The 17,566-nt window shown below is 38.9% G+C and overlaps 1 protein-coding gene across 2 annotated transcripts; it reads right to left on the bottom strand.

Annotated features, from left to right (window-relative positions):
• Positions 1-6,770: 6,770 nt before the first annotated feature.
• b4galt4 (UDP-Gal:betaGlcNAc beta 1,4- galactosyltransferase, polypeptide 4) lies at positions 6,771-16,297 on the bottom strand. 2 transcript variants are annotated; one of them, XM_033650005.2, is made up of 7 exons: positions 16,210-16,297; positions 13,917-14,461; positions 12,434-12,666; positions 10,273-10,460; positions 9,974-10,096; positions 9,773-9,877; positions 6,771-9,651 (listed from the first exon to the last, which is right to left on the bottom strand). In XM_033650005.2, exons 2-7 carry the CDS (start codon positions 14,176-14,178, stop codon positions 9,516-9,518), a joined length of 1,047 nt encoding a protein of 348 aa, XP_033505896.1. In that variant the 5' UTR covers positions 14,179-14,461; positions 16,210-16,297; the 3' UTR covers positions 6,771-9,515. The 2 variants fall into 2 exon arrangements, with proteins under 2 accessions (XP_033505896.1, XP_033505904.1); XM_033650013.2 differs by lacking the exon at positions 16,210-16,297 and adding an exon at positions 15,886-16,196.
• Between the last annotated feature and the right edge of the window lie 1,269 nt (positions 16,298-17,566).

Below are 17,566 nucleotides of genomic sequence, written 5' to 3'. Positions count from 1 at the left end.
TGGGAAATGGGGGGGAGATTCGGGGGGGTTGGGGTGAGGAGATGGACGGCACACATGGTTCTCGTTACCAACTGCTATGCGTTACATGTTTGTCTTTTTCTAACTTTATTGTAAAGATGTCATCAATGAATGCATTAAATGTTAAGCACTGATGTTAGTGTTGTAAAGCAAAGTATGTTTTCATCTATTACTCCAAGTATCTGTGTCAGTTCCTGTCTTGTGTAAATGTAATCCAGTTACATCCCTGCACTCCCCTGAGACAGATCATGAAAAACTCCCTGGAGAGTGATGAGGTATTCCTCATATTTGCCTTTTAACAGTTTCACATGGAAAATTACAGATCCTGAAACCCAAATTCCATAAATTGAGGTCTGAAATCTTACAGCTGTAAAATCCTGAACTTTCCCGGGGGGATATTTTAAAACCTAATCACTAATTGCAGTGTATCTGTGTCCTATGTTAACCCCCGCTGGACTACTGTCAAACCACAATTGACCACAGGGATTTACTGCATTGGAGACATTTTTTTAATTAAAATTTGACACAAGAACTGAAGGCAGCAACGCTATGTTTGGAAACTTGGTTTGGTCGGTTGGCATCCACGAAGTCTAGTCTTACTTGCCTCATAACTTCACAACCATTATGGTTTGCAAGTCACATTTGGGCCATAAGAGCATGTGAAAGCTTAGCATAGTGCATTAACTTGGGGGCAGTGGAAAAGACAAATTATCACCTTTTGAGTTTATATGGCAAACTTGCTTATTAACAGCTGCCCATTTAGGCATCCAGCAGATATGGAGCGACATTATCATTCATTTGGGGTGTTAATGTCCACCTGATGAATGTCTAATATTACTTCTCCTCCTGGTTTTTGGTCTCTACCACCTCCTGAGGAGCCATCTGGCTTTTAAGCTGCTGAATGCTCCACTGTATGTTCACCAGCTAGTCGCTAAGATAGCTTTTTTTTTTTTAAAAACTGCTGCCACACCTGCTTTGTTATCACTCGATTGAATGGGCATTATTAGTGGTTATCAGACTCATAAATAAAGGTTAGATGGTGCCTGCTACATCTACTAGTAGGCTCAGAAGGTCGTTATCAGCTCATTAAATGGCCGTAACCTCTTGTGGCTGCAGTAATTACGATCGGAGCATAAAGAGCGAGAAAGTCCACATACAGAGGAGATCAGGGTGGTAAGGTTGGGGTGGTGGACGAGTCAAACAAACACAGGACTTTCACCCAGGCGACTGGGGTTAGCATCCTTCGTGGAACCAAAAGTCAGAATAGAGTGCCTCAGGAGTCCTAAAACCCAAAAAATGAGTTAGCATTTTTTCACTCCTGATTCTTGTGTATTAAAGTCAATGTGTTTTTTTTTTTGGTTAGATGCCTGAAATATGGTCTGTGGTTAACACAAGTTTGTCATAGTCAAGTCATATTTTGTTCTACGCCATTAGATATGTCAGTAATACCCCTTTCATGTTGCTAATAAGTGACTAAATGACAAACATTAGCTTTTTACTTTTGGCGATTGTAAGTATCATAAACTCCCATAGGCTTTTTGAAGAGGGAACCAGGGTGATGTTTACTTCCGAGTTGGTCTACAAAAAAACAAACAAAAAAAAAAGTTTTCCGTGGAGCACTTTACTGACTTATTTTAACCAGTGTGCACAAGTTCGTCAAGTTGTTACATAACGTAACAAATGTACTTATTTTAATCATGTAATAAAGATAGATGACATGACAGCCCCCTAAAAGTAAAGCTAAAACATCTTGATTGCCCCAAAGTGGCTGGCTGCAGTATAGGTCATAAAGCCTGCCCCCTCTGTGTTAGCAGATGGGAAATGGTAAAAATAAAACATCAAAGTACACGCCAAATACATTTTTTCCCAAAGATGGTTTCTGTCATTTTAGGTAGGTGTTATCATGCTGCTGTATGGTCAAGTGTTGGTATTTCTGTTAAGTTTGATAAGCTGATTTGAATTACTTATTTGATGCCATAAAAACAAGGTTTGACAGCATAATTGACAGCTCTGTGTGCAAATTGGTCATTGCCACTGCTCGCAATCGGTTAGATAAGTATATGGGTGGGAAATCAATGCCACGGAGATTGCGACTGTGCAGATTCTGGCTCTACATGGCGTCACCAGGGCAAGATGGTATTGGCCGTACCTGGGATATTTTGGCATCATTTTTGTGCAGTGGGAGGAAGTGGAGACCATGATCTTTTTTCTAAACCTAACCACGTAGTATATGTGCCTGACATACAGTACAGGCCAAAAGTTTGGACACACCTTCTCATTCAATGCGTTTTCTTTATTTTCATGACTATTTACATTGTAGATTCTCACTGAAGGCATCAAAACTATGAATGAACACATGTGGAGTTATGTACTTAACAAAAAAAGGTGAAATAACTGAAAACATGTTTTATATTCTAGTTTCTTCAAAATAGCCACCCTTTGCTCTGATTACTGCTTTGCACACTCTTGGCATTCTCTCCATGAGCTTCAAGAGGTAGTCACCTGAAATGGTTTTCCAACAGTCTTGAAGGAGTTCCCAGAGGTGTTTAGCACTTGTTGGCCCCTTTGCCTTCACTCTGCGGTCCAGCTCACCCCAAACCATCTCGATTGGGTTCAGGTCCGGTGACTGTGGAGGCCAGGTCATCTGCCGCAGCACTCCATCACTCTCCTTCTTGGTCAAATAGCCCTTACACAGCCTGGAGGTGTGTTTGGGGTCATTGTCCTGTTGAAAAATAAATGATCGTCCAACTAAACGCAAACCGGATGGGATGGCATGTCGCTGCAGGATGCTGTGGTAGCCATGCTGGTTCAGTGTGCCTTCAATTTTGAATAAATCCCCAACAGTGTCACCAGCAAAACACCCCCACACCATCACACCTCCTCCTCCATGCTTCACAGTGGGAACCAGGCATGTGGAATCCATCCGTTCACCTTTTCTGCGTCTCACAAAGACACGGCGGTTGGAACCAAAGATCTCAAATTTGGACTCATCAGACCAAAGCACAGATTTCCACTGGTCTAATGTCCATTCCTTGTGTTTCTTGGCCCAAACAAATCTCTTCTGCTTATTGCCTCTCCTTAGCAGTGGTTTCCTAGCAGCTATTTGACCATGAAGGCCTGATTGGCGCAGTCTCCTCTTAACAGTTGTTCTAGAGATGGGTCTGCTGCTAGAACTCTGTGTGGCATTCATCTGGTCTCTGATCTGAGCTGCTGTTAACTTGCCATTTCTGAGGCTGGTGACTCGGATGAACTTATCCTCAGAAGCAGAGGTGACTCTTGGTCTTCCTTTCCTGGGTCGGTCCTCATGTGTGCCAGTTTCGTTGTAGCGCTTGATGGTTTTTGCGACTCCACTTGGGGACACATTTAAAGTTTTTGCAATTTTCCGGACTGACTGACCTTCATTTCTTAAAGTAATGATGGCCACTCGTTTTTCTTTAGTTAGCTGATTGGTTCTTGCCATAATATGAATTTTAACAGTTGTCCAATAGGGCTGTCGGCTGTGTATTAACCTGACTTCTGCACAACACAACTGATGTTCCCAACTCCATTGATAAAGCAAGAAATTCCACTAATTAACCCTGATAAGGCACACCTGTGAAGTGGAAACCATTTCAGGTGACTACCTCTTGAAGCTCATGGAGAGAATGCCAAGAGTGTGCAAAGCAGTAATCAGAGCAAAGGGTGGCTATTTTGAAGAAACTAGAATATAAAACATGTTTTCAGTTATTTCACCTTTTTTTGTTAAGTACATAACTCCACATGTGTTCATTCATAGTTTTGATGCCTTCAGTGAGAATCTACAATGTAAATAGTCATGAAAATAAAGAAAACGCATTGAATGAGAAGGTGTGTCCAAACTTTTGGCCTGTACTGTATGTACCTAACAGGACTGAAACTGAAACCCAACAAAACTGCTCCAGATGACAACTGATAATGACCATTTAATGGGCTGATAATGGCCTTCCAAACCTACTAAAAGGTGTAGTATATCCGTAGATATGAGGCCGATAATCACAAATAACGCCCGTCTAATTGAGTGATAACATTACAAAGCTGTGGCTGCAAATGACGCTGATAAGAGCGGTATGAGTGAAGTAAAAAAGTTAAGCTACAGGCCAGAAACCAAAACAATGAGGTAAAAGATCAAAATCTCTGAGTACAGCTGAGAGAAATTACAGAGTTGGGTGATATTTCTGTGGGGATCCTTCACTACAAGTACTTTTTGCATGCTTTCTTAGAGAAAACTTAATCTGTGCGCAGATTTAACACTGCATACATCCTGCTCTACCTTCCTATTCCTAGTCAAGATAACTGGGGAGCCTACATCACGCAGTGGCTCAGTTATCTTGATCTGCATGACTTTGATCTTTGGGAGAAAAGTGGAGCACCCAGAGGAAACTTGCACAAACTCCACACAGAACTTTTGCTGTACAAAGGTGCCACTGAGCTGCTGGGCTGCCCCAAAACACTGCAATAAAAATAATTATACATTCAGGCACGATTTTAATTTAAAAGACAGTTTAATTTTCATCCAGTACTTAAATCTTTTCAGAACATCCGTGAGCTTAACCAAGGACTTTATATTCAATCTAGAGGACAGAGAAATTACTTTCCATTAATTATTGCTCTGCTTGCTTTTGCAAATAAGATACAAACATACCACTGGTGAATTCTTGCATTTACTATATATACAGGCAGGAACAGTACAGTACACATAGTAGGCTGAACTGACATTTTAACATATCTGAATGGACTTGTTTATAGACTAGATCGTAGTGTTCTGACTCCCAGAGTTGATATTTTTGTGCTAAAAGTGTTTTGTGAATGTCACATGTGATCTTGAAGACCAAGCCTGGCCTCAACAAGACAAAGCTTTCTTTCTGCACCATAGGAAGAGGAGGTGACATCATTCTGTCCATACAAAGCCTCAGACATCCCGCTCTTTCTTTGCACTGGTTTTAAAAAAAAAAAAGTAGGTCTATGCTGAGAAGACAGTTCATTGTATCTGAATAATAAGGGGTTTTTCATGTCCTTACTTTTAGTACATGTCATCAGAGTGTTGCAACATTGTGGTATTTCTGCAGCATAACGTAACTTCTGCTTTGTGACAGAAGGTAGAATCATAACGTGTTCCTGTTGATTTGTAACTGAAAATTTAATTGTGAAATAGGTTCCACTTGCACTCAGCCGTATAACTGGGGTAGTGCATAGATAAGTCATGTTTTGGATGCCTTAGTCTACATTCACACTGAGTATCTGTGCTCTCACCAACAATGTGAGACAATGGAGGACTATTCTGCTTTAAATGGGACTATGAGGAGCTGTTGTCACTGACCAAGTAATGCAGTGTTAAACCTAAACCAGGGGCAACCTGCAGCTCTTTAGCTCCTCTACAGTGGCTCTCTGTGGCTTCAACAAAAAATATCACATGAAAATGAACAACTGTTATTCATTTATTGTTTTAACATTGTCATTTTTATTTATAAAATAAAAATATAAATAAAAAAAAAAGATTCAAAATAAATAAATAAAAAATATAAAAAAATGCAGTTTTATTATTTCGTCAACCAAAATGTGTGTCATACATCTACAGCTTGGCACTTTTTCCACTAAATTTTGCCAAGCCTCAACAGCGGAGGTTAGTCTTCAGCCTCCCTAGAAAGGCTAGCTATGGATTTCAAATTTATAAAAGTAAAAGTCTCAGAGGAAAATACAGAATTTAATAGTGTGTGGACAGATTTGTTTGCTTTCATCACCAAGGCTGCAATGTTGAAGTACCAAATAATCATAAAAAGCTCACTGCAGAAGAGCCATCTTGTGGGAAAACATGTATTTGAATGCTCATTTAGACGCATGTTAATGTCGATATGCTAACTTACACTTAATACACAGTGTTTGCATATGGCTGAAATATGTTTTGCAGCTCCAGGCAGATTTTTTTTTTAGATATTGCTGGTCAAAAATGGCTATTTTGATAGTTAAGGTTGCTGACTCCTGGCCTAAACGGAGACCTGTTACAATTTACTATGACTTAGCATCATACAGGTGCATTTACATTCAAATCCTAGAGAATGAAATATTTTATATTATTATTATTATTATTATTATTTCATCTTTTAAAAATATTTACCACCTTTCCAGTCTTTTGTATTTGTCTTCTTGAGGCAAAACAACAGTTAAATCTTGTCTGATTGGTCATTCATGTATGCTTCCCCCCTAAATCTGCTTTCTTTAGCTTACATATATGATCCTTTCTTGTGATGTGTGTGACATTTTCCCTCATTTCAGCCAAACAAGAATTCATTTGGTTGTTATTTTGTTACTATGATGAATTAAGGCTACTGCTGCATTAACTGCTTGGCAATAAAAGGCAATCTTTCTGCAGTTAAACAGGATAAGAGATCTCACTCATGTTTTTCCAATAGTGGATATTGTGCTCTTAAGGCCCCCCACTGGTCAGATCCATGTACTGCAAGCTGTTGGTGGTGCTACTTCTGTGCAATATACTACCATCATACAGTTACATTAAGTCCATAAAATACAAGTAATACAGTCAATTAGGTAGGGGGTTGCTAAATGAGCAGAAAGGAGCTTTATAGAGGAGGTTTGTTTCATCCTGAAACCACTGATAGGAAAGAATATACACACTGTTACATATATTTAAGTGCATATCTTATCAGATAAACCAAAATTGTACTGCCAAAACATTAATTCTTGCTATGGAACATATAAAAAAACCACAAGACAATTCATAAGAAAAAATACTATTTATTATACATGAGTTCTAAAGAGAAAATAATTCTATTAGAAGTGAAAAGCATGATCTCCTTCTCCCATCATCACACACACACACACAAAAAGACAAATCATCCCAAATCAACAAACAAACATTCGAAATAAATCCACCAGGTGACATTCCCAAAGAGTTAATATGGCATCACTTTGAATTTCATACAATGATTTCATATAAAGTACAAATAAAATATGTCAGTGAGATGTTCGATGCTACAATATTACCAAAATTTTCTTGGTTGCTATCATTTTACAAAATCCTATTGAGGAGTCGAAGCTTAATAATATTTTTTCACATGTAAAAGTTTTCAACCCACAGTAGAAAAACAACCATAAGACATTCATTCGTGTTTGAAATGTGACCAAAAAGTGAACATGACACAGGTGGTCAGACCGCCAACAATCTAGAAAACGTGTACTTCGGTTTTTTGAAATGTAAAACAATGTAACTCTCATTTGGGAGCTTCATAATGGCAACAGCAAACTGCAGATGCAGTTCAGCGACAGTGTGAAGGCACTGCTGAAGGCAGCATGCAGTGATCAAAAGCATAAGTATGCAGCTTTTTCTAGACGGAAATTTCTTCACATAGGATAACAGTAAAAAAAGTTAAACTGATTGGTCTCAAAAGACTACAGTTATCATTTTAAACATGTTAATGTAATAAATAAGAATCCACCACCCATCAATGCCTGCTTAAAAAAAGCATATAAGGCCATATATTAAAAGTCATGCAACATAAGAAATCATATCTTATCATTTTGGCTCAAAGAAACTACTTTTCAAGATAAAAAAAAAATAAAAAAATTGGTCAAGGTTATTAAGTTCTGGGAATAAAGTCAGTTGGCATAAGGCAGCCTGAGCCTCTTTTTAGTGTTTAACTAATAGTATAGGTTTATTCTAGAGCAGTCCGATCTTTAAAGTGCCACCAAATCCCAAGAGCAGAAATGTTCTAACAGTTGACCACTATCAATATACATGATCAGTTTTCACAATAACATATTTCTATTGAATATCAATTGATATGACCAGCCCTCTATATATTATTATTGCTTTTCAGATGTCCTTGAGCCTTTTCTTCTTCTGTACCCAGGGTTCTTGTTATTGTCCCTTTATACCCTAAGTAATTATATTTGTTGGTTTATTTCCTCACTTTATGAAAAGAGGAGTATGTTACTAGCAAGGTTTAAGATGAGAAAGACCTCAGATCAATCCATACATTATCTGTAACCTGTTGTCCTACTTAGGGTGGTGTGGGGAGCTCATCCCAGCTGTCACTGGGTAAAGGTGGGGCAGACTCTGGACAGGTTACAACACTATCACAGGGCTGACACACACACACACACACACACACACACACACACACAGTCAATAATTACTGTAACCTGACCTTTGAAGGTTTTCTCTGAGACAACCCTCGCTAACATGGGGGAATATGCAGACTCCACACAGATGGGCACAGGTTCGAACCCCAAACCAGCTTGTTGTAAGGTGAAAGTGCTAGCCACTGCATCACCGTGCCATCCAAGGCCTGAGACAGCTATTATTGTATCAGTCAACAAACCATAGAAACGGGGCGTCGGTGGCGTAGTGGATAGTGCCGGCGCCCCATGTACAGAGGCTATGCCTCGCTGCAACGGTCGCAGGCTCGACTCCGGCTTGCAACCCTTTGCTGCATGTCAACCCCCACTCTCTCTCACCCCATTTCAATCTGTCCTGTCCTTTAAAGGCAAAAAGCCCAAAAAAATAATCTTTAAAAAAAAAAAAAAACACAACATAGAAACGGCCATTACTTTGTTTTGTGGTCCTCTAATTATTGTTTTTGCCAGAACACTGACTAACCAATGGTTAGACTCCGCAGTTAAAGATGCATTTAACCTAGAAACCATGTTGCTACTTAGTAATCATTTTGTTTGTAATTCATTTAAATGATTTAATGTATTTATATTTAGATATTAAAGATTATTTTTGTGATCCGTACCTAAAAAGCCTGATTACATCAACTGTGCTTCAACACTGTTAAGCAATGATGACTCTTAAGGGGGGGGGGGTGATGTCTCTAAACATTAACTTAATCTTAAGGGCTCTGCACACCTACAAAGATATTTTCTCAGTTTATCTGATTAGACTTCTGGGAAATGTGTGAGGTCACCACATGCTAGTTAGAAATATTACAGGAACAAAAAAAGGGAGATCAATCTGTGCCTCACAGACACTCCTAAGACAAGATCGAGTTAGGCAAAACAAGTGACAATGCTTGTGTCTGTAGATGTTTAGAAAAAGTCGATGCAGCTGTAGAATAAAGCACACAAAATACACATTGTCCAATATCAGCATGTTTTATGCTGTATTATATTATGCAGGCAAATAATGAGGCATATGAATAAGTTAATCTAAGTCTGGCAGCTGTATTGCAGCAATTTCTTTGTTTGACCAAAGCCAATTATTACTTAAAAGAAAAAAAAAAACACTCATTGATTTTGTTTTGCAGACTGGTAACAATATGGTGAATTAAAAGCAGCATGATATGCAGAAATGTGCACTTAATTTCATAATGTAAACTAATTCAAACAATGTGCATTTTGTGTGCTTAATATGGAGTCTCGTACACATGTAGTCACCTTCCTGCACTCAGTGGCCGTAACATACTGTAGAAAATATAAAATAATTTTTGGTCACAGCGGAGGGGGGGTTCCTGTTTGAAATCTCAACTCTGTGGCTTACCAATGTCCACAGTAACATTCACGTAAAGAGGGAACCTCTCTATCGACAAAGTCTTATATGAGCAGCTGTTCAGTCCATCCTTTCTCCACACCTGTGGTGTTCGTCCCAACAACTTCATCCTGGGAAGCAAAAAAAATCATCAATGAAGAGATTAAACTAGCAGCACAAATCATACATTTTATTGATTAATAGTGTGCTGAAATAAGCTTAACACATTATCCTCATCTTACACTTACTGACCTGTCTTTGTTTATTTCATTGCCACTGTCCCGTTTGTGAAACACCATGGTGTAGCGAGCCACATCAGCGGGCGGACGCACAATCTTCATTTTCTGCAGCTCCACCCTGCAGACAGCAGATCCATATGTATCAGTAAACCAGTGAAAGAACATATACATAAAAAAGAAACACTTTACTACAATTTTCTTGTTTGTGTTTCACCTGATGCGAAGGTCGTCATCTTCTCCACCCCAACCCCAGTATGTGTTTGAGAATCCATTCACTTGAAAAAACTGGTCTTTGGTCATAGCTGTGACTCCTCCGAAGTAGCCTTTGTAACGCAGCCTGAGCGTGGAAGAATGTGAAGAAAAATTACAGTTCTGTGTTTAGAGATGTTATCAGGGCTTTCAAGATAATATTGGGCTCGAGGAGACTGTTAATACTGTGTTGTCTATTCACAGGGGTAATATAAAATTTAACTGCTGACTGATGATTCACAGTAAATTTGGTCGTATACTTACTTGTATCCTGTGGCGTTCCGGCCAACCACCAAGTGTTTGGGCTGCTTGTCACAGACATATAAATTATGATCATTTTCAGGAACAAGGTCCACATCATGGAAGATGAAGCACTCCCAACTGTAGTCCTTCAGTGCCTCCAAATACCCGACATTGAGTAACTTGGCACGGTTGAAAGTTGCATCACCAGCCTTTGATAACACAGAAAACACGATAAAAATCACAATCTGCTATTGTCTTTTATGGACTATGTATAGTTCAAAGATCAGTGTAGGTGTAGGGTTTTTTTCTGTTGTATCCTTTCTCCATTGAAAACTGATTTCAGTAGGTAGGAGTGTAAAGGTCATCTACAGCACAGCCATAGGTCAGAGAAATTATTAAATACTTGTGTGGGCCAGTTATTGAATAACTGGTGGTGTCATCGCACACAGACTGCTTAGCATGTGAATGATGTAGGAGTTTAATGTGCTTTATTCTGGTTGATTTTTACAAGCAATCACCATGAAAGTCAGACGCTGCCTCAGTAGCAGAATATTATAAAGTATTTCATAAAATTGAGGCAAAGAGGAACACACACGGTGTGCATTCAAATCATAAGCTAATAATTCAACTAGTGCTGACACACTGTTGATTTGCATGTTTTTATTTAAACACATTCTGCCATCTAGTAACTGATAATAATCCTTTCTTCTTGGAGTACTGAGTACTTATGTGGTTGCAGATGATTTGCCTTTGGCATGTGAAAATGTTTGGCCTCAGTTGTTTCTTTGTTTTCAGCAGCTGTTTCTTTTTTTTTTGCATCACTGAACTTAAGTTGTTGCATTCATTAAGTCTTTGAAGTCTACAAGTGTTACAAATTTTATGTCTCCAGTAGCGATGCTTTGATACAAAAACTGCTGACTGAAACACATTTATAAAGTATTTAAAGAAAAAGATTGTGCAACCACAGTTGGTTGATTTTTTTTTCCTGGAAGTTTCATGTTTTACCTGCTCGACATTTTGTCATTTGTCAAAAAAGTTTATTAACATAATAGTTTTTTTCATTTCTTCACTTAAAGGGATAGTTGGGATCTTTTGAAGTGGGGTTGTATGACGTACTTATCCATAGTCACTGTATTAACAGTAGATGTCAGTCGACAACCCCCAGTTTGCAGAAGCAGACAGAAGCACTGACACAGAAGCTAAGTAATGTACTACTGTGGGGGTGGCAGCAGCAACATGGGTTTTAGCGATCTAAAAAAGGCAGTATCAGTTTAAGCGTACACTATATTTAGAAATATTTACCGTGCCATCAGACAGCCTTTTCCGACAGGGAACTGAAGTCGCTCTCTTCAAAGCCAGACTCCACTGAGAAAAACAGGGATTTAACATCTCTGAGCACAGAAGCCGCTGCTTTACCTCTGCCTCAATCAGTTATTTTGTTTGTGTTATTGTGAGACTTTGATGTTTTAAGGGGTTAGTTTGGATTCGGGGCTCAGTAGTTGATGACTGTCGTCAGCGATGGACAATGGCATTGTCCACTGGCCCAACCAGAGTTCAGCAAACTAAAATCACATTTTTTCTCAATGGAGTCTGGGGACTTTGACGTGAGCACAGATAGGGAGCTCAAGCCATTAATGGCTTCCCCTTCGGAGGGGGCTGTCTTCGGTAAGGTAAAGTGGTGAAAATATTCTAAATATAGTGTGTATAGTGTTTGTTTTTTTTTAATGGGCCTTTATTTAGGTGACTAAAATACGTTTAACTGCTGCCCCCCCAAAACAGGGGCGTGCATGTAATAAAGTGACCATGGATAAGAAACTCATGCAACCCCACTTCGAGTGAGACACTTAAGTGCAGTTGCATCACATTTGGTCATACTCAGATTCTATACTTTTTATTTTTGATTGACAGGACATGATCGAAACTGACAATCACAGTTTTCAAAGAATAAGCTTGTATGCAATGATACCAATTTTTACTTTTGGTAAAGAAATTGTGAGGATTACTAGCAAAACAAAAAAAGATCATTTCAACGAAAGAATTTACTAATACTAATAAACAGAAAAAGAATTCTTACAACTTAGTGCAGTTTCCAAATATCATAGATCAGTGCTCTCAGTATGAACTGAATTGATTTTATATGAGAACCGTGTGATATCAAATGGTGTGTGATGTGGAGCAGTACCTGCTGGATGACATAAATGGCGTAGTGTAGCTGCTGCCTCTGCAGAAAGGGGTGCAGGTGGTGTAAGAGGTAGAGGAGGTGTCTCTCTCTGCTGCGATGAGGGATGAGGATGGCTACGCTCTGCCTCGCTGTACAGTCCGAGGGCTCGTATTCACCCTCAGTCACTCCTTTGTTCTCACTCTCCACATCCTTCAGTTTCAGAGAGGATTCAAATGACAGCTTCACAGCTCCCTCTATGGAAGTTAGCAAATTCAACCAGATATGAGTCTTAGAGATTGTTCTGTTAAACGTGATTCACAAGGCAGTACATATCACATTTTCAGACTGTTTGTTTTGCTCCCTTTTTAAATCTATGCAGGATAGACAATATGTAGCACCTATAAATGCAATTCACAATTGATTTCTATCATTATAATGGTTCATGTAAGACAATTAAAAACTAGAATTACTGCCTTGCAGTTGTATGCCTCATACATAGATCAGTGACGATGCACTTCCATTTGCATTCATGTCTGTGAAAACATGGATGCTTCACACACACACCTTTCCCCCGGCAGCACAGAGGATCTCGGGTTCAAGGTGAACACCCAAAATTAGTGTCACCAGTTCAAGATCTGACGTTGAATAATGGCTAGAAAAGTATTTTGCAGATTTCACAGTGAAGTTGACAGTGACCTTCGACAACCAAATTCTGATCAGTTCATTCTTGAGTCCAAGTGGACATTTGTGCCTCAAGGCCATCTTGAGATATCACGTTCATGAAATGAGACGGACGCAAGGTCACAGTGACCTCTGGCCACCATATTCTAAAATATTAAAACTGGATTTTAAGTAGGTGTTTGTGCCACATTTGAAGATACTCCCTTAAGGGCTTTTTGAAATACCATGTCACAGTGACCTTGAACTTTGACCGGTGACAACTAACATCTTCATCCTTTAGTCCTTGTGCCAAATTTGAAGAAATTCCCTCTAGGTGGTCTTGCGATATCGCATTCATAGGACAAATGGACATACGTATTTATGGACAGATGAACGGATGGACAGACAACCTTAAAACATAATACCTCCAGCCACAGCTATTGCCAGTGCAGAGGCAAAAAACATGTACTTACAAGTCAAAATAATTTATAATCATGCACAGCACAATGTAACCACTCTGCTGTATCCCAATGTTCAAGGTGGCTTCACAGATTAATGAGTGGTACAAGCCCTTGTCTGGTTGACTAGATAACAGTTAAGTTATCTACTCTACCGCTCTTTCATCTACACTGACATGTAGTCAGCGTAAAGGTGGAGAATTTACAGAAACATGAAACAGATTACAAACAAATACTTCCTGTTTAGCAAGATGGCACCACACACAGATAGATTTAAATTATTTCTGAGAAGATCATTTTTCTTTTAAGCAAAAATTTTAAACACAACTAAATAAAAAATAACATACACAGTCATCTTTTTAAGCTGCACTTTTATGTATACTTACGTAGCAATGGTGACTCCTCAGGACATTCTTCTTTTGGTGCTGGAGTGTTTACGTGATCGGGTGCCGCTGTCCAAGTGTTGACTTTATCCCTTAGGGTGTCTCCTTTGGCAAGAGTCTGTGGCGTGGCAGAGGAAACCTGTCCAGATTTCACTGTTTCGCCTGAAAAAGTCGCGATCCATGCAAGCACTGAGAGCGAGAGAAGGAGCAGTACAAAATACTTTCCCCTCCGCAAAATCTTGCACACAGGCGAACAGAACCCCATGGCTGTGTGACTGCGCTGATGTCAAATAGTAAAATGGCAACCGTAGATGCTGTTAGTTCTAGTTTAAGGTATTTCGTCTGTGCAGGACATTTCAGCAGAAATACTGTGAGTCACAGTTTCACTGACCAGTCATCCCATGGCGGCGAAACATGCTGCTGAACAAAACAGTGAATCAAGTGTATAAGCTCTGTGAAGTAAGGAAAACTTATTGGTGAAAATCCATCGCTGAACCCTCAAAATCCAGCTTCAGGGGGTGAGGCAAAAACCTTGACTTCTCCGACAACTGTATATTGATTTTGAGAGAGAAAAGGTGTTACTGCTATGACTGAGCATATTTGCATAATAATAGCACATCTTCTCGTGCAAAACTACACCCTGACAGTACAGGTTCTAGTTTTAAAAAAAAAGATATCTTTACTTTTCATAGAACAAAAACACATGGTGAGATGTTATCTTAGAAAACAAACCAAGATACCAGTTCTCATTTTTCTTTTGTGTTCAGAGCCGTTTATTCTGTTACACACCACTGAAAGAGCTTCCTGAATGGTAATTTCACACCCAGTAACTAAATGCCTGTCTTTCTCTGTTCCCCTTGACAAGGTTTGGTATCACATTGCAGCGCGTCACCTGTCTCCTCACTACTAATCTGTTAAATATTTTCTATTATTGATTAATCTATTTTGTTGACTGTGTAGGGACTGCAGGAAACAAACTAAAAGTCACTGAGAGGCTGAGGCTGGGCCTGGTTAACGTGTGGGACACACCAACAAAAGATTTGCTGAGATCCAAAATACATTAAATACATTTATTAATGAAAAGGAAACAACTTATTATAACATATTTTGGATCACAGCAAATCTTTTGTTAGCATGTCACACAAGTTAACCAGGCCCAGCTTCAGTCTTTCAGCAACTTTTAGCTTGTTTCCTGCAGACACTACATTTTTGTCCAAAACTATGGCAACCCACTCACCCTCTCTCTCCAACCAAAACCAAAAACCACACAGGTGAACATGAGATGTTCATATAGATTGAGTGTCACCGCCCTTACCCATGTGCCCCAACTCTACCAATAACCACAGTCACAAAAAATAATAAATGATAATGTCCCAAAACACTGAACATATGACAATACAGAAATATAAACCATTTCAAAACTTGTTAATTGTACTAATCTAACCAAATCCATGACTTTCTAAATCGATTACACTACAGACTGATCAATTAATCATAGATCCAAAAATGCCAGAGAAGTGTGCAGCACATTATGATCTCAAATTACTTGTTTTGTCTGATCAGCAGCACAAAACTAGGATATTCATTGTACAAGGACAAAACAAAATCTGAATGATTGGCCCTGCTTTTCAACACTAAACAAAATACATTAAACAATCAGATACAACTTAATACAATATATCGATATAGCAAAGCAACACTCCCCAGGTTATACAACACAGAACAGTGACCATGAACACAATACACAGTAGCTAGTATTAATTTAATGTTAACTGTCATGTCTAGGTTGTTGTCTCCAGCAGGAAAACGCGTTTAAGACTAAAGCTTTGACATTTTTTTTAGCTTTCCCCCCTCACGCCTCCGTCACTGTGTGCTCATGGTAATTTGGGGTATTGACAGTGAGAAGCTAGCACTAGCTAGTTCAGAGCAACACCATGATATCTTTATGTAAATACTATATGTAGGACACTACCTCTTTTACATCCCAGACAGCTGCTTCTTCTCCCGATCACTGTCCATGTTTTTTAACAGTGATGTCTCTAATCTGTTCCGAGAGCTGGCTGCAGCTGTGCCCAGATGAGCTCAGAGTTAACGCAACGTTATTAGCTGTTAGCTAGCTGACGAATGCGGATGTAACGGTGTGTGGATTTACTGTGAAAGTGCTGTAAAAGTTAAACATTAAGCTAACAGTAGCGCATCACGGAGCCCGAACACAAACTGACCAGATTTAAGTGAAACGCAAGTGTCTGCTGTCTTTTGATAATATAACGTAACTGGTTTGATTGGCGCATCTTACCTTTGACACAAATTACCGTCATTGCAGGTTATCAATTCAGTAGCAGCACATAACAGTTTGTCAAGCTGGCGGAAATACAGAGTACTTCCGTCGGTTGTATTTCATAATAAAAGCATATACATTACATGAGGCTATACTTAACTCTCTCCCAGGGATATTAAACTCATTTTAGTTCATGGGCCACATACAGCCCAGCTTGATCTCAATAAAAATAAAACCATTTCATAATAACCCATAAATAATAACAACAGCACCCGCTTCTGAATTACAATAATTTACACAATATTCAGTATCAAGTTAAATATGACCACAATAAGTATTCATTGTTTTTCAGAGAACTGTATTTGTGTCAGGGTGAAAAACTGTTAAACTGGCTCCTGAAACTTGACACCATGTAGCCTTTAACAGTGCATTGCTATTATCTGTGCGGAGTCATCCAGTGGGCCGGATTGGACCCTTTGGGGCCATATGTTTGACACCCCTGCTCTAAACTCTATACACTACATATGGCATGTATTACAGAAAATGCTTTTCAATTTAAGCAATCCATTCCCATCAACTCACAAGTGTCTGTTTTTAAGAAATATATATTTATATGCATTTTTGCAAGGGATTCATTTGATCTGACAACTATGATGGGAAAAATCTCTTGGAGCAGAAGCTCCTCAGTCGCTTTCACTTTGAAGGCAGCATCTACAAACAGGAAGTCATTGCTGCTTTTTGCCTGGTTTTAAGTAGCTTGATGAAGCTCAAAGCATGGTGCATGTTTTGTGTAGATACTTCCTTTGTATGGTTTTCAAAATACAGGTCATTCTTCCCGTTGACATCGGACCTAATTCTGATTTACATAATATTTTTCTATTTTTCTTTCAGTATTTTATTTGCATCTATATATTTGCATACATTTGCTTCATGTTTCTTTGCCACTGCAAAGCTATTTCAGCAGTGTTGTTCGCAATACTAATAAGGGCATGTATATTTGACTTCAGCAATATGTCAGTTTTTTTATGGATTGATTAGATGCTGGACCAATATTAGTCCTGGAATCTGATGATTTCAAGGTTCTGGTGCAAATATAGGATTTTAGCAGTCCCTGGAATCAGGTGCATGTTGGCTAAAGGATCTTTCTTCAGTTTTATTCAGTATACTTTTCCCATTAATGCTTTAGATAATGAAAGCACCGCTTTATAGAACATAATGATGATTTAGTCAAAGGGGTGAAGGGGTTGGGGGGATTTGAAACTGTGTTGTGTAATATTTGTGTGCACACTTGTGTCAGTGTGCTAACATTCTTTATTTGAATAATTGCAGGACTTTGTTAGAACCTTTGTTTGAAATGATCTTGTCCTCTTCTCTT

This window comes from Epinephelus lanceolatus, chromosome 11 (assembly GCF_041903045.1).
Source record: "Epinephelus lanceolatus isolate andai-2023 chromosome 11, ASM4190304v1, whole genome shotgun sequence".
Classification (NCBI taxonomy): domain Eukaryota; kingdom Metazoa; phylum Chordata; class Actinopteri; order Perciformes; family Serranidae; genus Epinephelus; species Epinephelus lanceolatus.
This window is presented reverse-complemented; position numbering and strand designations above follow the sequence as displayed.

What these genes read in the sequence shown, in the direction of transcription:
- b4galt4 (XM_033650005.2), bottom strand. Translation starts at nt 14,178, where the DNA reads ATGGGGTTCTGTTCGCCTGTGTGCAAGATTTTGCGGAGGGGAAAGTAT. An exon ending in TGAGGAGTCACCATTGCTAC is followed by an intron (nt 12,667 to 13,916) that starts GTAAGTATACAT and finishes TAACTTCCATAG; the next exon opens with AGGGAGCTGTGAAGCTGTCA. An exon ending in CGGAACGCCACAGGATACAA is followed by an intron (nt 10,097 to 10,272) that starts GTAAGTATACGA and finishes TTCCACGCTCAG; the next exon opens with GCTGCGTTACAAAGGCTACT.